The sequence below is a fragment of the Pezoporus flaviventris genome, unplaced genomic scaffold (assembly GCF_033815535.1).
Source record: "Pezoporus flaviventris isolate CSIRO_AGI_PZ_B2104156 unplaced genomic scaffold, CSIRO_AGI_Pfla_v1 ptg000007l, whole genome shotgun sequence".
NCBI lineage: Eukaryota > Metazoa > Chordata > Aves > Psittaciformes > Psittacidae > Pezoporus > Pezoporus flaviventris.
The window spans coordinates 82,977,701-82,999,256 of NW_026892555.1; the positions used below are offsets into that span (position 1 = coordinate 82,977,701).

Sequence of the window (21,556 nt, forward strand, 5' to 3'; positions counted from 1 at the left end):
GTTATTTACTATATTCGCTTAACTATGAAAGAACAGATAGCAGAATCCAGAACACCTGTCCCCTGACACCATGGCTTACTGGTCAAGAATAATTACCAGCAACCAATGAGATGTGTCACATTTCATTTCTAAGCCTGTTCACAGTAAGACATCAATCATTCCAAGAGTTAAATATTTACGCTTGCAGGTAACAGAAGACAGCAGACTACAAGTTTTTACTACACTTCAAAACAGGAACCACTTTCTGGTTATTATTCCCCATTTAGGCAAACCTAAAACAAAACAAAAACTTTTTACATAGCCTGTATAATCAGAGTCTTTGAAGTAGGGAGACAGATGATCAGGATTTGCCTTTTGATCTTTCCAAATTGTTTTAGCAAGTAACAACTATGCCTGGAGTCTTTTCTGGAAAACTTTATTAGCAACAGTGTTTACAGCAGTCATGGAGACCAAGATTAACTTAGTTTCACTGTTAAATAACCTTACAGAAACTGAAAACTTACAAAGCAAACTTAGGCTCTGCAAATAACAATGATGAATTTTATGTAAATGCAATAAAAATTCCTAATCAAATGACCTACAATTCAATGTTCTGTACATACATACATTTAAAAGAAAAAAAAAAAAGGAAAAAGAAATATATGCTTTCACAGGGCCTGCTGAAGCCACACAGATTTTGGTCTTGTTTTTCATTCATCTGCTTGTACCCAAATGAAGAACCTTGCATGAGAACCTCTACATGAGAACACAGCACACTCTGGAGCAATCAGAAAAGGACCTTACAAGTCTTTAAGCCAGACACCCTTTCACATTTTCAAAAGAGCAGCCAAAGTTGCCTAGTTATGAACTACAGCTGTTCCACTGATTAGCATGAACTCAGTAATAATTTTTCCCAAACTTAAGGCAACTTAAAAAACTTTTCTCTCCTCAGTGTGTATTATAAAGGACTGCACTCACATTATACATTCTCTGCATGTCCTTAAACTATCACAAACATTGATACCCACTGTTTTTAGACAGTGCGTACACAGAAAGACAACTCAGTTTTGACACAGAAAAGGAAATATTACTTTCTTTGCCTGAAGAAATTTTGTTTTCCTTTTCTTGAGGGCAGAAAACAAAATCAAAGGGAATCATCCTAGCCTGTACTTATACGTTGGAAAAAAAAAAAAAAAAAGGAAAAATAGCCTACTCATGAAAAAATAGTTATAATCTACATTTTATTTAGAAAGACCTAAAGTTCATTAACTGTAGTAGTGGAACGGAGAAATAATTCTAAGTTTTTTTTCATTTTCAAGAAATTCCTGGGTCAAAGAAGATAAGAGAACAGTTCTGGATTACTCCCCCCAAACAACGTTATCTTATAAATTCAATCTATTCTTATGCAAATGTTTATGACAAAGCTCACAGTCTTCTTAAGGCTGAAAAGTGATATGATGTATAGGAAGCATTAAAGATATGTTAAACTGTGAGCTAACGATTCCACTGGAGTACTCTGGCGATATAAGACATGATGAGAGAAATTTCCACAGCAACCATACACCTGAAAATGAAGTCACCGTACGTTCTACTTGTTAAACACATGAATCTGCTCTCAGTTAAGAGGGAAAAGTAAAATAATGATGTACACATTTACCCTTAACCCTCTGTCAATGTACCATTTCAACTTATCGCTAAAAGCAGATGGGCAACTATACAAAAAAAATTTGAAATACAAAAGCCTTGAAGGCAGGGAAATTCTCACTGCTTGCTTTTCAAGCCTGCTGCTGTTCAGAGGCATTTCAGCATTTTTGTTACAGACTGAAGCTATAAGGAGTTACAATCACTTTTCAAAAGTCACTGAACAGCAGCATCCAGCAGAGAGCAGCTCCTTGCCTTTATCTTTTTGTTGTTTTTAATACCCTACTATATGTTTTAATGGTTTATTATCACTTTCTAAATTACAGAACTTGTGTGTTTTTTTTTTCCTCTCATCCTCAGAAATGGATTAAAAAAGGGTCAAACCATTAAGAAAAGGCAATCATAGAAGCTGGAAGAAGTGAGGTAGTGCTGTGGGGCCAAGGTTTAAAAAAAACGTATTTAAGGACATCTCACATTGTATGCGTACAAAAATGCGCTTATGAAAATACGCATATTGATTAGCTCAGAAGTGAAACTTTGGGAAGACATTTGGGTAGTCTGAACTTTTCAGCTACACTTGTATCTACTTTGGCACCTGCAATAAAGTGCTTTCATGGATGCCCATCACACACCTAGAGAAAGGTGTTTCAGACAACCATTAAACTAGTTGCTCAGTGCAGTGTGGCCATTGGGCAAAAGTTTTCTTTCAGGAGTCTGCATGAATTCTTTGGGCTAGACTTGTGTATCCAAGCTCATGAAGCTGCCGGGTATCTTACCACATACACCCTTTCTGCTTACATCAGAAAAGATGCATAAATGACTCACCAAAAAGCATATGAAGCAAGAAGAAAATGTGCAGTTAAGGAAAATAAGACTTGTATCTGGTTCATTTATCACAAAAGATAGAGAACTGATCAGACCGTACATACTAAGGGATTGTTTTAACTTAGAACTCAGCATAACTGAAATGAATGGTTTGAAGCAGGCAAATTAAAAGTACAAGCACCAACATCTTCACTGAAACTGGTTGTCAGTGGGAAACATCACCAACAGATACAGTGGATGCTCCACTTCTGGTACCATTGTGAGCTTTCATAGAAGTAACATCTGTCTGTAATACAAACCACAGACACCAAAAATCAAGGAAACTAAGTCACTTAAAACTGTATGCTACTTTTGAACTACACATTGGGATAAATTCTGCCCTCCTTTGGATACAAACAGTTTTCAATGGACCTATATGGAACAGAACCTGTATGGAGTTTCTAATACACCATTTCATTATTATGGTCATAGTTGTATCTTCTGGACAAAGACACCACTTTGACAAAGCAAGAAGTTAAGAATAAAATTAAACTTGTAAACTCAGTACAATCTCTATGAAAAGAGTTGTCATTTTCTTGCTTCTAATTACCATATTCATTAAGAGTTTTATAATACTGATTTAAAGACAAAAAAAACCCCAACCTTCCACACACACCTGTGTCACATTCCAGATGTGGTCCATTGTTTAAAACAAAAATGAGTATCTCCTTTGCTTAAATTACTGTACCAGTTTCTATAAAGGGCCAGAAGTTTATGGCTCTGGTTTAGCAGAGTCGAGAAGTACATTTAGCTGCAAAACTTAAAGTAGGTAGCTTAAGTGCTCTGCTGAATTAGTTTCTTGTAACACCTTCCCCTTCAGAGCAGAGTTTATGCATTAACTTTGCTGGTCACTAGAAAACAGTATCTGGACATAGAAGACAGTAGTTAATCAGGTTTTTCTCCTACAGGCTTTTGCAATTAATACTTTATTACTTCATACAAGACAGTAAAAATAATAAAAGTAATCCCACAACTTCTCTTAAAAACTGAAGGGATTTTAAACCATATCTTATTAAAAAGCCAAACAAATTTTGCACTTAAAACTAAAGAAATACATATATACACACACATTTTTTTAAAGTACAGATTATGATTTTCTATTTGATATCAACAGGCACTCTTCATTCATCATCTGCAAGAAACTAGGTTAGGTCTCCAGAGGCCACAGAGTTATTAAGTAAATATGCCACTGCTTCTGTGCCCTCCTTTTATTTCCTTGCTTCTTCAGTCTCCTCTGGCTCTTTCTCTTGAAGCTCTTTTTCCCACCTCATTTCTTTCAACTCTTGTCTGTACTTCCGTTCAATGAACCGTTTCTGATGGGCCATCTGAGGAAAGTTATCTGACACAAAAAGAAATATTTTACATTAATAAACAAACTGGTAACGCAGAAATCCTCAGGTTTTCCTTTACTTTTTCTTTTTTTTTTTAAACTTTGGTAAGAGTAGGGCTAGCGGTGAATAATGTTATTATCATTTTTACTCATTTATTTCTAAAATTCCACAGTAAACCAGGGCTGCGTGTCATACGACTTCGGTTTCTTTACTATTTCCACATCTGTTTCCCCTGCTACAAAGCACTGCCATATCTAATACACTCACAAAAATAAAATATAAAATCCTGATATAGCAACATGGCCAGGTATTACCTGGATTTTACATTCTGTTCCCTTACCAACAGGCGGTCGATACTGAAAAATGAATGTGAGACTACTGTCAATGCTGTCAGGGGTTTTGTCTTGTTCTTACTCCTAAAAAAGCCCTTGGTTCCAAGCATTGTACAGATGTTTCCATTATTATTGTTTTGGACCACACAGAATCCACTAGATGTCCCATGTTATGGCAGGGCTCCTAATGGGAAAGTAATAGTGTAGCAAAAAGGAATGCAGTAAAATCTGTTCCTGAGAAAGCTAATGCTTGGCTATGTACCAGAATACAGCCTTAAGAGTAGTCTAAGAGCATGGATGAGTGAAGGACGGGCTAAAACAGACTGGATGAGGCTTTAGTGATGGAAAAATAGCTAGGGGGACAGATGCTTCTGATTTCAGTCATTTTTTCCACTGGCTGGTATATCTATACACTAGTTAGAACTGAAGCTGTAAAACCAGCTTACGTAATTGATCAGGACTGCTCTCAATTTAGTGCTCAGATGACAAGAGCACGACGTTTTCTGCATCACCAGTGTGCTGACATTCATCTGTGTGTCTGTGCTGCACAGACCTGCACCTTCCAGAAAACAAAGAGGTAGTGGAGTGCACGGCAGCCTGTAGATGGTGGTAAATCCTGTGATCACACAGAGCTCTGGGATCAGCACTGGCTACCTATCTGTGTCTGAGACGAATGCAAAATGTTACTGCACTGACCTTTAAAGCCATAAAAAAATAATTGTAAGATGCCTCGGCAAAGGATGACTCTCTCTCTAGTTGGCTACTGAGAGAGAATTCAGCTGAGACTCCTCTTGAAGGAGTCCCTTGGCACCAAGCATTCTCCTCCTTTTTCTGTGTCCCAGACAGCAAAGATTTGTTCAGCCAGACAACACTGCGCAGAAGCCCTATGTTCTGCAGGAGTTCGTGGTAAAGCGGAATGACTGCTTTGTGCTATTGGCCAATGAAATTTGTGCTTTTCATTATATACTAAAGGAATAAAAGGTTTATTCATCAGTTATTTACAACTCTGTCACAGATGGGTATATTTATTTAAACCAGAAAGCAATCTAAACAAAATTGTTTTTAAATTGCTCTTGTTTTTTAAAAACACTAGCGCTTTGTTTAATGTAGTTCTGAGATATCTTGTTGCTCATGTGCACCACAAAATGAAAATCTGGTTTACAGCACTGCGCCTGTAACATGATTCCTTTAGAACTCTGAAGAACTCAGCTTAGTAGCAATCTGTTTATAAAGTGTTAAAGATGTTGAGGACAATTATGTAATAAAGTCATCATGGCTATCATAAATAAGTACATGAAAATTACTTTTACTTGTAATTAACTATTTATACATTAAAAAAAACACCACAACAACAAAGTCAAAACCAAACAAAACCAAAAAAATCCACAAACATTTACATAATAGAACAGGTGCCCACAGGGGCTGTGGAGCCTTAATCCTTAAAGACAGTCAAACCTTGACTGGTAAGGCACTGAGAAACATGACCTAACTTGAAAGTTGGCTCTGTTTTGAGGGTGGCTGGAGCAAAGACCTCTAGAGGTCTGCAGTGTTGAAACAAATATGTATGTCAGAAAAGAGCTGTGAAATCCTTGGACTGATAGGAGTTCACAGCTCTGAGTGATGATACTGTCACAAGAAAAAACACACGAAGAAAAATTCAGTAACATTTTACAAATATTCAGCAGAGAAGGGAAGTTACATTTTTCTACTTGTCAAATTCGCTGGTGGCAAGAAATATACACCTAGCAGATCGATATAAAAAAATTTAGGAATTACATGTATTCATTGTCTTCTGAAGCTTCTAAGCCCTGGGATTTCCACATGCAGAGATAATGGCTTAAAAAACCTTTGGCATCTGAGGAACTGTATGTCTTTTTCTTGAATTGAATACAAAAAGCATACCTCTTGATGTTCTTCTGAACAGATTGCTTCTGCTGCACAAAAATGCTTGCAATCTATTTGCTTACAGTACATCCACACCTGACACTTTGACTTACCTAACCGAAGTTATTTCATGTAAGAAGCTCGCATACACTCATTCCTTTCATACCTGAGACTCCACTGCAATGAAGGACTGCCCCCATGCTGGCTATCTATTATGTGCATAATTTTGAGAGGTGCACACATAGATCACTGGATCTTAGCTGACATAAACTCTTCCTAACAGATAAATATTGACTTACAATGTTTGCAGATCTGCCTGTTAGACTTAACCTACTCTACTGTATAACATGAGATCAAGTTTTATTTTCTAAACTGGTAACTGAAAAGTAATTTTTCCTCCTCCACTAAATTAGAGGACTAGACAACCTCACCATCACAGGCTAAGCAGTCTTATCCCACTGCATATTTAATAATGGAAAATCTCAATGAGATTTCACTGCACAGGTTTCCCTCTAAAGTGCAACCTCTGTAGTTGACCAACTCCCATTAAAAAAAATGCCTACGGTATCGTATTAACTTCACCTGTTACAAAATTGTCTTGAAAGTAGTAAAAGAAAATCCTGCTGCTTAGAAGCTGACAACATTCAGCATATGTGTTCTGTTCAAATATTATCCCCTCACAAAACCTGCACCTCATCTCCCTAAAGACCAAGGACGTTAATTGTACATTATTTTCTTCGTTGCCCAAATATCTTACATTTTTCAAGTGCATCCATTGCAGCTCCCATTTCTGCTTGCTGGATACTGTGAAAACCAAAACAAAACCATGTTACGAGATCTGCGTTGTACAGTATAAACTAAAGTTTCTGACAAAGTGAAACACTAGCTACTTTTATTTTTTGTAATAAAACTCTTTAGATAACCAGTAGTTAGTAATTCCCAGAGTATATATCAGCTTTTCCATAAATATGTAAGCAATAGCACTACAGCTCCTGTAGAATATTTTTAAACTTAGATCAATAACAGAATATTCTAGTCCATTCTTCACTGAAGCATTTGCTTTTTCTTGGGAGGAAAAGAAGGGAACAGAATCACAGAGGTGCGAACGCTGTAAAACTAATGATGTTTTAATAATCACCGTCAGATTTGGTAGCAGAAAGTAAGATGAGGGCTTTGTAGTTCATGCTTGACGTCTCCACAACTTTAGAAACCATTCTAAAATGCCAACAACTAACAGCATCAGAAAAAATAACCCTGAGAGCCTTGCATTCTTAACTTGCCAGGTTAAGCTGGACTCTAATTCAGTAGCAAAGCCAATGATAAAGTTGCTATTTCCTAGAAGCTGCTCTGCAGTTTCTAGTCTGACAGACACAAAATGGTTAGCACTGCTAGCCACCTTGTAGGCAAGTTCACAAAAAAAGCTTAAGACCCAAAACTATACAGATATGAAACCCTTCAGGTATTCCTGAAGGAGAAATTCAGCATATCTCGAAAAAGGCTCTATAGCTTTCCTTTTCTAAGGCTAACCACACACTTGTCTATCTCCATGGCTAGTCACTTTGGACACTGCCATACTCAAAATTTAAAACCAGATGATTAATTTTTCACTATACCTTGGGCCTTTACCGCATCCTATTCTTTCTCCTTTGAAGTAAACAGCTACTGTGTATGTCCTAGCATGAGATGGTCCCACTGTCTGCAAAGTCCTGAAATAAAAAGATATGATTTATTCAAGCAGGAAGTATTAAAAACCAGAATCTGCTTGTGGCACATATATCACCAAGCTTTCAGTCTGGTCAATACATATAGTGGAATTAGTGCAAAGCATAGAGCAAGTGTTGACAGCTGCCTGCATAAATCACATTAACCCAGAGATTACCAGTGCAGTGAGCAATAAGAAAGAGAAATTTACATAAAACACACCTTAATTATATTGGATATATTTATTTCTCCAGGTTCACTCAGGAGCACCATATGAGAGTTAAAACTTTAACCTTTAACACTGTGAAAACACTTGTAAAAAGGTTATATAAATTGTGCATAGCTGTGCAACTACTCACACCAACAGGACTACTGAATGAACAAAAAATTTTAGTCCTTGAGAGCTGAACAGTTAGCAAGGTTTTAAAAGGATTTTATACTGGACATGATAGCTTACTATATACTGAATGATCACAGTAAAAATAAATTTTCCAACAGCTCTGAAAAGTTACAGTATGTCACAAAACAAACTTTCCATTTGAGATAAAGTCTATGACGTACATCAACAACCATCTAAAGCAGTAAAGGAAGGTAATTCCCTAGACATGCAATGAATTGCTGCTTCTGCTGTTTCTTCCTGCTGTCCCAAACCTCCCCCCCGTCAGCTTGAGTTCTATCCACTTCCTTGCTTCTTTTTGGAAGGAGGACCAATCTCACATCAATTTTTGACGTATCTAACTATAGCGCTCTGTCTCCATGTGCTGTGACAAGAGCAGATTAAACCCACCCCAAATTTAAAAGCAATAGTACTGACTGCAATGAAACAGATAACCCAAGAAAAGGAATTTAACAAGTAACAGGAAGATAACAGCATATCACTAGCTCTAAGCTGTACTATAAAAATCAATTTATCATCACAGCAAAACAAAACAAACATTTGGTACTTGATACTCAGTGGTTTTTACAAGAATCAGGCATTGGTTTTACTGTATTCATCTCCTTCACTCAAGACAAAGCTGTGAGCCCTCATACAAGACACTGAGGAGTCAGATTTGCAGAACATCAGCTGCAGTGTCAACGCAACCATATTTCTGAAGTGCACTGTTTGTCACTATAACTGAACTGCTACATTTCATTGAAAACTTTACTTCAGTAAATGTGACAAATGCACTTACGACTTTCATTCTTCATACATTTTTGATGTAACAATACAAACAGGATAAGCCCTGAACTTTCATAGCCTTTATCTCTTCTTCTGAGGGCTAATATTGCACCGATTCCCATCTTAATTGAATGGATATAGATACAATATACAATTTGAAGTTTATTACTGCCTCTTTGAAGCAACTATTATGTTGCAACTACAGCTGAGAGAAGGGAGATCCTTCCCATCCAGCTTCAGGTATCTAACTGAGGTGTACAAGTTAAGAGGTTCAGTGCCCTGAGTTACTCTATGACTAAAAAGGAAGACACATGTGGGCTGAATTGCGCAGCAAAAATGTCTGAAACTTGTGTTGCCCTCCAGCGCCTGACTGTGAATTAGAAAAGGAGCCTATAATCAAGATGTGTAATACAATGCATTTAGTACGTCTGCATAATAATGTAGAATGTAGAGAAACTTTATACTGTTACTGAAAATAGACTGGAAATGTCTTGACTTCACACCCAAACAGCCACTGTTCCATTCACTTCATTTATAATAAAATGAGAATAAATGTAGAATGATGCCAATTAAATAGTCCATGCAGACATAAAAAAATTATTTTCCCTTGCAAGATAAAATGCTTGCTAATTCTTCCACGTGATAGCTTAAAACACCTAGAGCTTGCAAAACACTGGTTCAACATTTTCATCTTCAGACAAAGAGAGTCTGAAGGGCTTGTATAACTACAGCAAAATTAAACTATGGTAAAAAAGTAGGATATCAGATCACATCTTCGTCCATATACAGGACAGACTGATAATTAGATCATAAGATGCTAGCTCTTACTTGTAAAGAGGAATGTCTGGCTCTTTTCCTTCTGTCCTGAGAGTCAAGCAGCACTGCTGAAGCTGAGATTTAGGATCATTCCAATCTTGATTTAAAATAAACTCCTGTAAGAAGTTCACAAAGATGCTTGTATGATTGAGAGATTGTTGTAAGAGTCTAAACCACAATAAATTAGTAAGATTCCCAAATGTATGAATGTATTAAAACACAGTGGCAGGAAGGTAGGAACCTTACTAATCTTACCTTTAGCCGTGGAAAAAAGCATACATTCATGAAAGTGTGAACATATTCCAAATCTTTATCAATGTACAGGGCAGCAATAAAGGCTGGGGAAACAAACAAACAAAAAAAGGTGCTGTCACTCATTCAAAGCATATGTTAATAGCTTGCACATTTAGAAACAAGTCTCTCTGAGTACTCTAAAGCCATATTCAATCAGATTTCGCAGCAGTAATCTGATGAGGGTATTATTATCCTGCATATATAGGAAAAAATAAAGTTGACCAGGAGACTGAGTTACCAAAATCCACTCATTTAAAGAGCTAGAAACAACAGTCAGCTCCTAATCTCACATTTTAACCAGGAGATGATGGGTACTTACAAATAGACCACTAAGAGATACCGTAAAAAAAAAATTAGATATAAATCAGTCTGGTTCATGTGCTATTCCTATTTACTTAGAGGGTTTGGCAAAAGCCAAAGGGTCTGAAAGGCTGAATCCTCCTAAAAAGCAGTCGAACCCCAGAAATATTCACCTGTTGAAGGAACTACTTGACCTTAAACCAGTAACAAGAACATATTAATGAAACATTGAAACTGCTGTTAAATAGCTCAGATTAAAAAATTTAGCTTTCTGACATGCTTTTGACCTGGTCATGATGACCCCTAAATTTCTAAGCCTACAACTCTGTATCTGCAACTATGCTTCCTTCATGCTTTCATACAGACTTCAAAAACATAGGCTAGCGTTGAAATATCCGGCTTTCAGAGACATAGGTATAATTCATCTGTAAACCTGGACATACATTTTTAATAGTGATTTGGGGGATTTCTAACGGCTTCCTTAACCAAGCCCTGAGGAAGAAGAAATTGCACAAATTGCGTAAGTTGGCTGTTACAACCAAATTAACTCACATTCCAAGAGATCAGCCAAAGTCTTAGTTCGAAGAGCTACAGGTCTTTTTGTCTTGTCATTAGTGATGGCAAATTCCTGCATACCCAGCTCTTCAGCCACTTTGGCCTGCGTCCTGTTGTTCACCAAAGAACTTCTCAACAACTGCAACAGAAAAGGTTCAACTCAGTCGTAACAATTAGCAATATCAAACTATGAAAGGTTTGGAGAGGCAGGGAGAAAAGTTACTTTTATCCTTGTAGATTCTCATTTCTCAGCTTATTGACATTTTGTTTCAGCCCACCTCAAGTAATTTACATAAATACACAAACACACTTCTTTCTACTGCTGATTTTTCCTTCTGTTTCAATTCTTCTCACCAAATGTCATTTATTTTATGGCCATATCACTTCCATAGATGTGTCTTGCATTTAAAATGCTTGTTTGTGAGCTTCTTTGTAATCATATACCATAGCTTAATCAGTCCTGTACTTTTTCAGCTAATCTGCATTTTTCTAGTTTAAGTAACACACAGTTACATGTATTTTTTCACAGAAAGTCTAAACATATAATCTTCTGGAGTCAGTAGAGCAGTCCCTAGTATCCAACAAATAAGAAATACATAGGCAGCAATTAAAACAAATGTGCATTAAAGCAAGACAGTCTAGTGTTTCAGGACAAGCAGGTGAGGAAGCCACTCCATTCGTTTTTGGCAAGACAAAATGCATAGCTGGGCAGCCTGTATGTACTTTTTGCTCTACTGAAGGCAGTATACCTGAGCTATTGCATCCCTGACAAAGACTTGGCTCTAACATTTTCAATGTATGAAGACATCCAGGACATCTGGTTGTCCAGCGGAGCTCCCCAAAATGCTTAACCCTGGCTCTAGGCAGATTACTTAAATAAACATGGAGCTCTACCAAAGATACAATCCCTTAAAGGAATATTTTGGAATCTTACAGCTCCGAAAAACTTTCTGAACCACTGGCTAAGCTGAGATTTTTTCCTGTTCCTTTTTGCTTTAAATAAAACAACATTAATTTAAGAAATCAGGGATATTATAGGAGGTGGGGGTGAAAAGGAAAGAATGTCCCTCCTTCCCACCATTTACGTGTAATCTAGAGTTGAGAAGCTGCATGAACATTTTTTCGCTGTCTTCCATATCACATTTGCTCAGCTTATTAGATACAAGTTATATGCTACCTGGCTCCAGCATGTCAACTGAGCTTACGAAAAATCAAGATTTATTTGCTGCACTTGATACTTCATCTCTGACAACAGATAAATAAAGAACAATATGTTCATAATTTGTTTGGCAATGATGTATGAAGCCCATACTCACAACTTGATCTTCACAAACTAGGCAGACTGCAGACAGGATTATTACCTGCCTCCCTAAGCTCTGCTTAAACTTATCTTCTACTTGTTCCTTTCCAAAGCTCGGTTATGCCCTTAAGATAAAATAACAATATTTTCCCCAACAAATTCCTAATTAGATATGCAACCTAAGAGAAAGAAGTGCGGTAACATGACAAAAATCTGTTTCCTGTAACAGGAGAAGGATCTCTTCTAAGGTGTTGTTTGCAGAGTATTCATTCTGATGGGACCCCTAATCATGGTAAGTAGTGTCCTAAAACAAAGAGCAATTATGTATACACTATATAGTTAACTAAAGATGGAAAGAAAAAAACCCCACCAAACCAGTAATACTTCTAGTACTGTGGTTATCAACTTGCTCTGTATTAGAATTTGACTCCTCTACAAGTGTGTCCTCTACTGCAGGAAACTCAGTTCCCGTTACTGATACATCAAAGACACAGTATGTGTGCCTTTTCAGCAACTTTCTTAGAGCTAGTCTCAATTCTGACAACACACAGCCTGCATCACTGCAGATGCTGTAATATGTGATGGATGCTCAACTGGAGCTTAAAACTAATTACAAAGCAATTTAATTTTTTTTTAATTATCCTTCCATCATCACGCAACTTACTACTACCCATGACTGTAGCATAAGCCAGTACTATCTTCCAACAGCTAACAAAATTTCATCCTCTTTTTTAGTAGATCACTTGACTTTCTCAAAATGTGTAGACAAGACTATGTTCTCCTTTCTTTTTTTTTTTTTTTTAATATAGTTAGTTTACAGTCATTTCTCAACATGTAATCACAGCACACTGGTAAACCACTGCATTGCTAGTCAAATCTTCCTATCCTTAGCCAAAATTGCCCTCAGTACTACTGACACCATTCAGGGGATGCTCTGTTATTATTTCAAAGGTAAGTACATTCCCAGATAACAGGAAAAAAAGAGCTCAGTGTTTACTGTTTCTCTTCAGATCCATCATTAGTCTCCTTTATCACAAGCCTCTTTTCATTTAAAAATATTCAATGACAATTTTTTTTTTCACTGCATGCACATCCCCAGAGTTGAATTTATTTTCCGAAGTGTTCTTAGTATCTTTACGTGTTTTCAGCGTTCATTCTGCTCTAGCTTTGTAGTTTCCCCTATGAACTGTGGACTGTGCAATTTGTTCTTACATGCTCTAATCATTAAATTAAGCAAAATGAAGATGATCTTATCCTTGTTCTGCGTATTTGCACCCATTAATAGCAACACTTCATATCCTTCCTGCCTAATAGTTCTTGAAAGATTACCTTACTATAACCACATTGATGCCTACATTGTTAAAAGTCCCCTATAAAGTAAAAAACTCCACTAGTCTTGGATTTCTGCCTTAGGCTTTTGTTTCTTGTGAAGAATATGACAAGGTTCTTCCCCTTTTAACTTTTACTTCAAAAGCTCAGACTTTACTCTATCTCCTGAATGGTGTAGAAGGTTCCATACAGAGGTAAATTAAACTTAAGAATTGGTGAAGAAAAATTAAAATTATTTTTAGTCAGAGCACGTACCTTTTTCTTGTAAACAGCTTTACCCCAAACGACCCAAGAAGCATATTCTTGAAAACACATTGCCTACTAGAGACTTGGCATCACCATCCCTTTATTGATCTGAGAAAAACATTCCAAATAGCTAAGAAACCTACAGTGTCACTTCCTAATTTTAACTAGGAGACGACTCACATTCCTGATACCTGTATTGTTTTTTTTTTATTCAAGACTTGATAACTGAGGAAAATTTTGTAAGGCTAAGAAAATTTCTAACACAAAGCCACAGCTGTCTAGCTGGAGTACTAAATGAATCAATCAGGAAAAAACCTCCATATAATACCACCCTATGTTTGAAGTACTGTGAAATGCTGAAAGAGCCCTAAACTGTTTTTTTTTCAGAGTCTAGATGTGAGAGGCAGAAAGGCTACAGTAATCAACAGTAAAATTAAATTCAAAAGCTACCAGATGAGCTCCAGGTTGAAGACAACAGGAAAAAAAGTCTAAAATAGATTGTAAAAACTTCTTAATTAGCAAACATAACCCTGCCTGGTTGCAGGTTCAACAGACTAGACGTCATGAATAAAAAAATGTCATGTGCCTATTTTAAATAAGCAGTTTAAGACACCCATCTTTAAAAAAGAACTAGTCTTCTGTCCCAATTTCATCACTGACATCCTTTAAATTATTAATCCATTTCACAGACAGAACAAAAATTGTTGCACTGGGCTCATAAATCACTGTTTCCTATTCATTGCAGGGCTCATGACTTAAAATGAACAAAGCCTTATTAAGAGCAGTGGTTGCTGAGGCTTCTTTTGTTAATCAAATCCAGAATAATTCACTAGCTATTCCCATAATTTCAGTCTCCATCCCACTCATGCTCTTCTGGAAAGCATGATTGATGGCAGTCTTACCGTTAAGTGCCCTTCATGATGATCAGGGAAATGTATGAATAAATACTCTGTGGCTACCAACTGCATTATGGAGTCACCCAGGAATTCCATCCTCTGGTTGTGGCCTCTGAAAAATGAGACATCAATGCAGCAAAATCAATAAGCACTCACGGAGGAAGAAACAAAACCAGCATGCACATGCAAATTAAAATAGTGATATGAAAGTGTGCATTGCTCATTTCCAAATGCATTTAAGACAGTCTTACAGTGTTAACCAGGTGAGATGAAAACACAGTTCATTACTGTTGTAACACCAACTTTCAGGGAGAAAGCAAATCAGGGTAGCTACATATAAACACAATTATTAGATCACAGATCTGGGATTAAATGAAGGAGAAGAGCAGCTGACATCAAGTTGGTAATGAGATAAGGTCACTACCTGCAGCTTAGAAGAAAGTGAACTAATGAATGAAACAACTTCAAAAGAGAAAAAGATCTGCCCGTTCATGAGAAATAACAGTATCAGGATTTAAACTCATGTGATCATGTGATCCTGGAGTGGGTAATCACTGGTACAGCTCTACTGTTTGCTTTAAAATGGGGCCTGGCAGCTCTACACACCACAGAACACAAGGGCTGCACCTGGACCAAGGGCATGATTTTACTTATTTCCTCTATCCAAATGTACCCTCCAAGTATGTTTTGCTACTGTCTCAGGAGTGATGTGCAAATATCAGTGATGCAGGAAGCTCAGAAGAAACAATAGGATGGCTCTCTAACATTTTCTATAGTCTTTCCCAAGGTATCCACTACTGACTACTGTTAGAGATGGGATACTGAGCTAGGCAGGCTTTACTGAGCCATAGCTGCTCTATTCTTTTCTGGAGAAGAAATATATCATCTACAGTTTGTTTACAAAGAAAGCTATTTGGGATATTAACATAAGGACCAACATGCTACAAGAGCTACATGAGGACTCGCTGCAAACTCACAGAGTCAGATGGTTAAAGCCTACTGTCCTCAGAGTGAATGCGCGTGCTAGTAGCCGAACATGAGTAAAGATGACTCCAATTGCGTCCTCAAACTCTGTCAGCTTTTGAAGAACTGGAGAGGTCTCAATGAGTTGCCTGTCAGTGTTAGACTCCTGCAGCTGTAAATAAAATGAAGTCCAAATAATTACAAACCGACACTGTTTCAGAACTTTTCAGAGAAGAGGAAGTCTTCTGTAAGCCAAGGGCAAAGAATACAGTGAACTCGTCATTCTGTGGACAGATTAACTAAGAAAACTGAGTTTCCTTTGGCTTTTTGTCTTGGATAATTAGTACTCAAAGAAGGTGCTTGCTCTGATAAATGTTTTTTTACCATTTGAGACATTTATAACATATTGCTTATATGGTCTTGTCTCTACATCTGGATAGCAAGGACTACTACTTACTTTGCTAAAACATGTACAGTCAGATATGTCCGAGTTTTCTAGTATCACATTGCTTGCAACTGAGCAACAGATTCAAAAATTTCAAAAATACGCTGGCAGACTGACAGCATGTCAAGATGAGACAAAAACTCAAATCTATTTCTCTGACTTTCTTTTAGTATCAAAAAATCAAGAATAAATACTTAGTATATGAAATTCAGAAGGGCACAATAACACAAGAAAACTAAAATTGTCACTTTGGGTCAGCATCTTATCAGTTTCTTTTCTGATGTCCTTGATGTGGTGACATTTAAATGGCTTTCTGGATCTGGGAAATTGCTTAAGCATTTCCTCCAGCCACTCTGGGCACCCCTCTTTTATAGCAATGCATTATAGGAGCAATCGTACAGATGAGGATGCCTAAAGGAAAAATAAGAATAGCCACAGCTTTCTAAAGTGGCATTAAGATCTATTTTGGTTTGTTGCCTGCCCCTTCTCTATTAACTGATTACATTCAATTTGTCTTTTTCCTTAAAAGCCACTGAGCTTTCAGCTGGCGTTTTCACAGAACTACATACCCTGGTGTCCTGAGTTCAGCATCAAAATCCCATGTTCAGGTGATAATGGTCAGTTTGGAGTTCAGCTGCATGTGGAGCTGAGACTGCTTTTTTGCTTCCTTATGTAGTCATTTATGTTTACCCACACAGAACTTCATATGCTTTCTTACTCCATAGTTAGGCACTCCTGCATTCTCACAATCAGACTGCAATTCTTCAGCCTCCTACTGTCACTGCTAACCTGAATAATTTGGTATTGTCAACAGACTGCTACCTCACTATTCATCCTCTTTCCCAGACTGTTGATGCGAACAGCCTGCACTTCAGCAGAGATCCCTAGGGAAATCTGCCAGTGACCTCTATTCCTTGTAAGATGTGTCATTTGACTCCTCCATTTCTTATGTTTCAGCCATTCCTTTAAATCTTGTAAGCACTGACAGTATTTGCTAGGGTTGCTTCTTTTTAATTATTCTCTGCTTTTTTAAAAACACCACCACATTTTTAAAAGCTTTTTGTGAGTGCCTTTCCAACAGCCAGTTAGGAACCCAGCATACAGTACCATCTGCGACATTATATATTTTTTTGTCTCCTCTAAAATCTCCTCTTCATTTGTGAGGTAGGACTTGTCTTTACATGCAGGATAGGTAGTGCTGAATCTCGGAAGTTTATCTTCCCATTAAGACTCTTCTATTTGCACTTAAGAGAGTGGGTCATAAAAACACTTCATGTGCACTGATTTGTGGCTGAAGACTTGGTCTATGTACCCATTGCAAAATTCGTACAAATATATATGACATTTCAGATGGAGGCCTCAAAGTGTCCTTCTGCTGAAAGGGTGTGCTCATAAAAAGTTTCAAAGAAGTCAAACTGACTGCACGAAACATCAGAGGTTTGGTTGTACAAAAGAAACCTCTCAGATGTTCGTATGACCCTGAAAACCTTACTGACTGGATGATGATTTGAATACAGCTATTCTTGCAGCACCCCTGCACAGCCAGAAAATACTACCATGTCTGCTGTGAAAACAAGAAGCTACAGCGCAGATGGCCTCTGTGATTTACTCTGGGTCTACCCCAGAATTCAGTCAGGGAAAAAGGACTGGAAAACCATTCTCCCAACTTCTAGCCTTGTAAACTTGTATCCTTCAATACATGGAGGATAAATCAGCCTTCAGATACTTTCATAATTTCAGTGTTTACTTGGTAATAAAGCTACTGGAATCACCAAAACAGCCATGATATCATTGCACACACACACACACAAAAATCAGAATCACACTCTTATTCCATTCAACTAACTTGCCTTCCTACTATTAAGATTTCAGTCTTAATTTTGGGTAAAAAAAATATGTATGCAGACTGATTTTGTACCAGTTTTCCTGCAACTTCAAGAACATGAACAAAAAGACACCAAAACATTACCTCTCACTAGATTTGTGGTGTAAATACAGTTATATATCAAACACAAGTCAAGGGAAGGTGAGTGATTAATCCTCAGAGGCAGACACTCATTACCTATAACACCACCACCCACTTTCACCAGTCCCCCCCCCCCCCCCCCAGGAAAAAACAAAACACAAAGGCAAATATAGATACCCTTTGGCTACTGTGTAGCAAAATTTCTGAGATGTCATTAAAATGGAAACCTATGGGAAAGCATCCCAGAAAATTAAACTGAGCTATAAAATTTGTTGCAAAAAGGGATACACTTACTTGGAGTGGATGTAGTGGATAATTAAGCCATACATCCCGCAGGTCCTGCAAACATAGAGAAATGCCTTCAATGCTCAAGGGAGTCATTTAACAAATTCCACAGTACTAAATAAAATGTCATTACTTGAAATACTGAACTGTTTCAGATGCTGACCCTGCTTATTGCAAATTCAATAGTGGTGGCAAACTAATTTTTAAAATTGTGTATTTGCTGTTCAAACTGCCTGTAGTTTTCCCAATTAGCTTGTGTCAAAGAGGTGGAAAAAACCTTGAACCAAATAAAAAGTGATTAAAGGAAGAAAAAGATTCGTTTAAGCCTCAGGACTAACTTTATTTGCAAGTACTCTTCAGTAGCAAGTTTGACTTCACCAAAGGCAAGGACTAGAAAAGAAAATACCCACTTATTTCCTTCTATTTCGTATAGGCTTTTTCACTACAGGCACTGAGCAGCAAATAAGCACTGAGTTACAATAGGCTTCAAAACGTTTTTATCTCTAATAAGCTTTGTCATTTCACAGACTTAGACTTTCAAGAGGAAAATACTATATAATTCATCCCATCACCACTGCCATGTGTATTGTCCCAGCAGTATGTACTGGTTACTTCTCTTAGGTTAAATTCCAACTAACAGTGACCTAAGACACAGTATGCAAGAATGGATCAGACTTTAATTACACAAGTGAGTAAACACTGGATGAAATCCCCTGTATTTTTTTTTCAAATATATTTTTAAAACTTTTAGTGGTGGGATGATTTAAATTATGAAACAAGAACAGTTGCTCTACATGTGCATCCCTTCCCAAAGCATGCCTCCTGGATGCACAACACCCATCTCCGTTGTTAGATCAGCATATTGAATGGAAGTCTGCAGGGTCCCCATGCCACCCGTCCATTCCTACCTAAGCCAACCAACAAACAACACACCTGAGGAAATACCAATTTTTTTTTGTCTGAGCCAGTGCAGCTTGCTGTCCCAAGCATGCTATGCCACATTCAGTTTCCAGGAACTAAGTACAAAAGGTTTATGTATCTGTTCATTTGTGATTCTCAAGTAAAGCAAAAGAGAAGAAATCATGTCTTCAGCTATTTTTTAAATGAAAAAAAATCATATATATTCATAAATACCTTGTCATTGAAGAGTAAACGTCCAAATAATTGTTTTGCTTCTTCTAGGCTCCCCTCTAGATAAACAGCTCCTGCATGAGGGGACCAATACCTCAAAGGTCAATAAGGCGTTAATACTTAGAAAATCTCTGCCTTCTTCAATACATTCAATTTTTAAAAGCATACTTTCTTTAGTACATACATACAGAAGGAACATGGTCTGCCTTCTGTAACTCTCCGTCCCTACCCTCACTCCCCTCTCCCCTTCTAATTCCTCAGTAGGTCAGTTGCTCTCTTTGGACTCTCTGAAGGAGAGAAGTTTTGGGGTTTCTATCTTGCCAGAGACATATGATGAGAGCACAGAATTTCAAACAGGCCCAAGACAACCTGCCTATACTTCTAGTTATTTTCTTCATCTCGGGGAAGAAGCACCAGACTGCTACAAATGTTCTCAAGTAGGAGCTCCAGATCCCATGTATACTTTTATAGTCCCTTAACAAGTTCCCAGATGTAAGGTATGGGCCTGACAAAACCTTATTTAACTCAATTTAGCTCAATTAACTTTGTGAACAACTTTGTATAGGAGGTTAAACTGCAAGCCTGCTCTTTTAGCAGATTTCAGTGGTGGCCAAATAGTCCTCGTCATTACATCCTAGACAAGCTCAAGTATATGAACAAAGCCACAGATACATATCTAGTGTTCCTCCTCTATTTATTTTTAAATTAAAGATCAAAGCACTCATGGAAAGCAAAAACAGAGTTAAAAAGAAAACTCTTATTTCTTGATAAGATGAAATGCAATTTAGCCCAAGGCAGAATGCATAGAACTGTTGATGTGTAAGCCAACTATCATCTGTTTTTCAAAGTGGGACAAAATGCTTTAGGAGCTTCTGTAGTATGTAAAGACCTGGATGCGGAATAAACCATTGCCATAGCTAATATTGTGTACAGTACATCTGCATGAATATGAAGCCAAATCAGTGAGATTTAGCTTGCTTTGTGCATTCAAAGAAGTTTTATAAATATATGCTATTTAAAATAGAGCTTGTGTGGATACAATGGATCAGATTTCCACCATACTGCTGCCTTATTTGGTAACTGTAGTCAGGCACTCCTGATTTCTCCTCCAACATAAATTTATCAAATAGCACAGCCAGTCACTATCAGCATCATAATGTCCACCAGCAAATTTGACACAACTCCCCTTCACCCTCAGCTAGAGTTTTAGTAGCTCTATTACACCAGCTGTGGCATACTGCCTTACTTTTTATTTGTAAGGAGAATGCAAAGACCAAAAAGTATTCTCTTGGCAAATGTTACATTTAATTCACAGGAGGTCAGCAGGGCAGGCTGGAAGCGGGTTGGTGACTTGGTTGGGAGTGCCTGGTGCATTCAGAAAGCAAGCTGCAGTTTTAAAATGCAGGGCTGAAATGCGACTCTGCATTTTGGAGTTCTGTGCAAGTCCTACTGGAAGCAGTGAACCTGCCCTTTTTTTGCCGTGACTTTTCACAGTGACTGAACTACTCCCCTCAGATAACTGCGGGTGGCAGGGTGGTGGCTCATGAGAGGTGGAGTTCTGTGGTGGTGGACAGCAGTGCTGCACCACAACCCTATGAAATGGGTGCGTCTTCAGCACATGGGAGGCAGGGTATGGAAGATGAGATTTCCTTTGTAATACTTCACATTTATGTTACACACTCAGTATATGTGCACGAAAGAGACAAAGAAGATTTAAGAAGCTTTACTATCGCCTACCCTTACTAACACTAATCAAGACAGACCCATGTCTCCTCCACCACAGTCAACATGGCATGTAAAGATATTAAAACAACTCTGCACACACAAATACACATGCCTTACCTATTAGGGCTTCAAAGCAGTTGGCCATAGCATGGCGGAGATCCGATTCCCTGCAAAGGTCTGGCCCATGAGCATAGAGCATAAATCGATCTAGCTCCAGCTTCTGCAGAATATGTGGAAAGAGATAAAACCATGGTTTTAGAAGTACAAGAGTACCAGGTCTAGTCACCAGAGTTCATGACACTACTATGCATCAACTGGGTTTGAGGGAACTTTGAAGCTTTTCTCCATAGTTTCAATTCACACACATATGCTAAAATTAGAAGACTTCATATTTATCAGAGGCAAGCAACT

The 21,556-nt window shown here is 37.7% G+C and overlaps 1 protein-coding gene across 3 annotated transcripts in view; it reads right to left on the reverse strand.

The window, feature by feature from the left end:
- Positions 1-398: 398 nt before the first annotated feature.
- DROSHA (drosha ribonuclease III) overlaps positions 399-21,556 on the reverse strand; it is a 70,849-nt gene continuing 49,691 nt past the window's right edge. Inside the window, exons 22-34 of one of the 3 annotated variants that reach the window (XR_009742665.1) lie at positions 21,263-21,365; positions 19,424-19,494; positions 18,299-18,343; positions 15,608-15,765; positions 14,637-14,742; positions 10,857-10,998; positions 9,966-10,048; positions 9,723-9,826; positions 7,645-7,737; positions 6,789-6,835; positions 6,198-6,307; positions 4,844-5,113; positions 3,691-3,823 (exon numbers count right to left, since the gene is read on the reverse strand). Coding sequence is in view for 1 of the 3 variants with exons in the window: in XM_061449275.1 (XP_061305259.1) it covers positions 3,693-3,823; positions 6,789-6,835; positions 7,645-7,737; positions 9,723-9,826; positions 9,966-10,048; positions 10,857-10,998; positions 14,637-14,742; positions 15,608-15,765; positions 18,299-18,343; positions 19,424-19,494; positions 21,263-21,365 (1,083 nt within the window). In the remaining 2 variants the exon portion in view is untranslated. Of the gene's footprint in view, positions 3,824-4,843; positions 5,114-6,197; positions 6,308-6,788; positions 6,836-7,644; positions 7,738-9,722; positions 9,827-9,965; positions 10,049-10,856; positions 10,999-14,636; positions 14,743-15,607; positions 15,766-18,298; positions 18,344-19,423; positions 19,495-21,262; positions 21,366-21,556 lie in introns of all 3 variants that reach the window. The other 2 variants (XR_009742666.1, XM_061449275.1) reach the window with 2 other exon arrangements.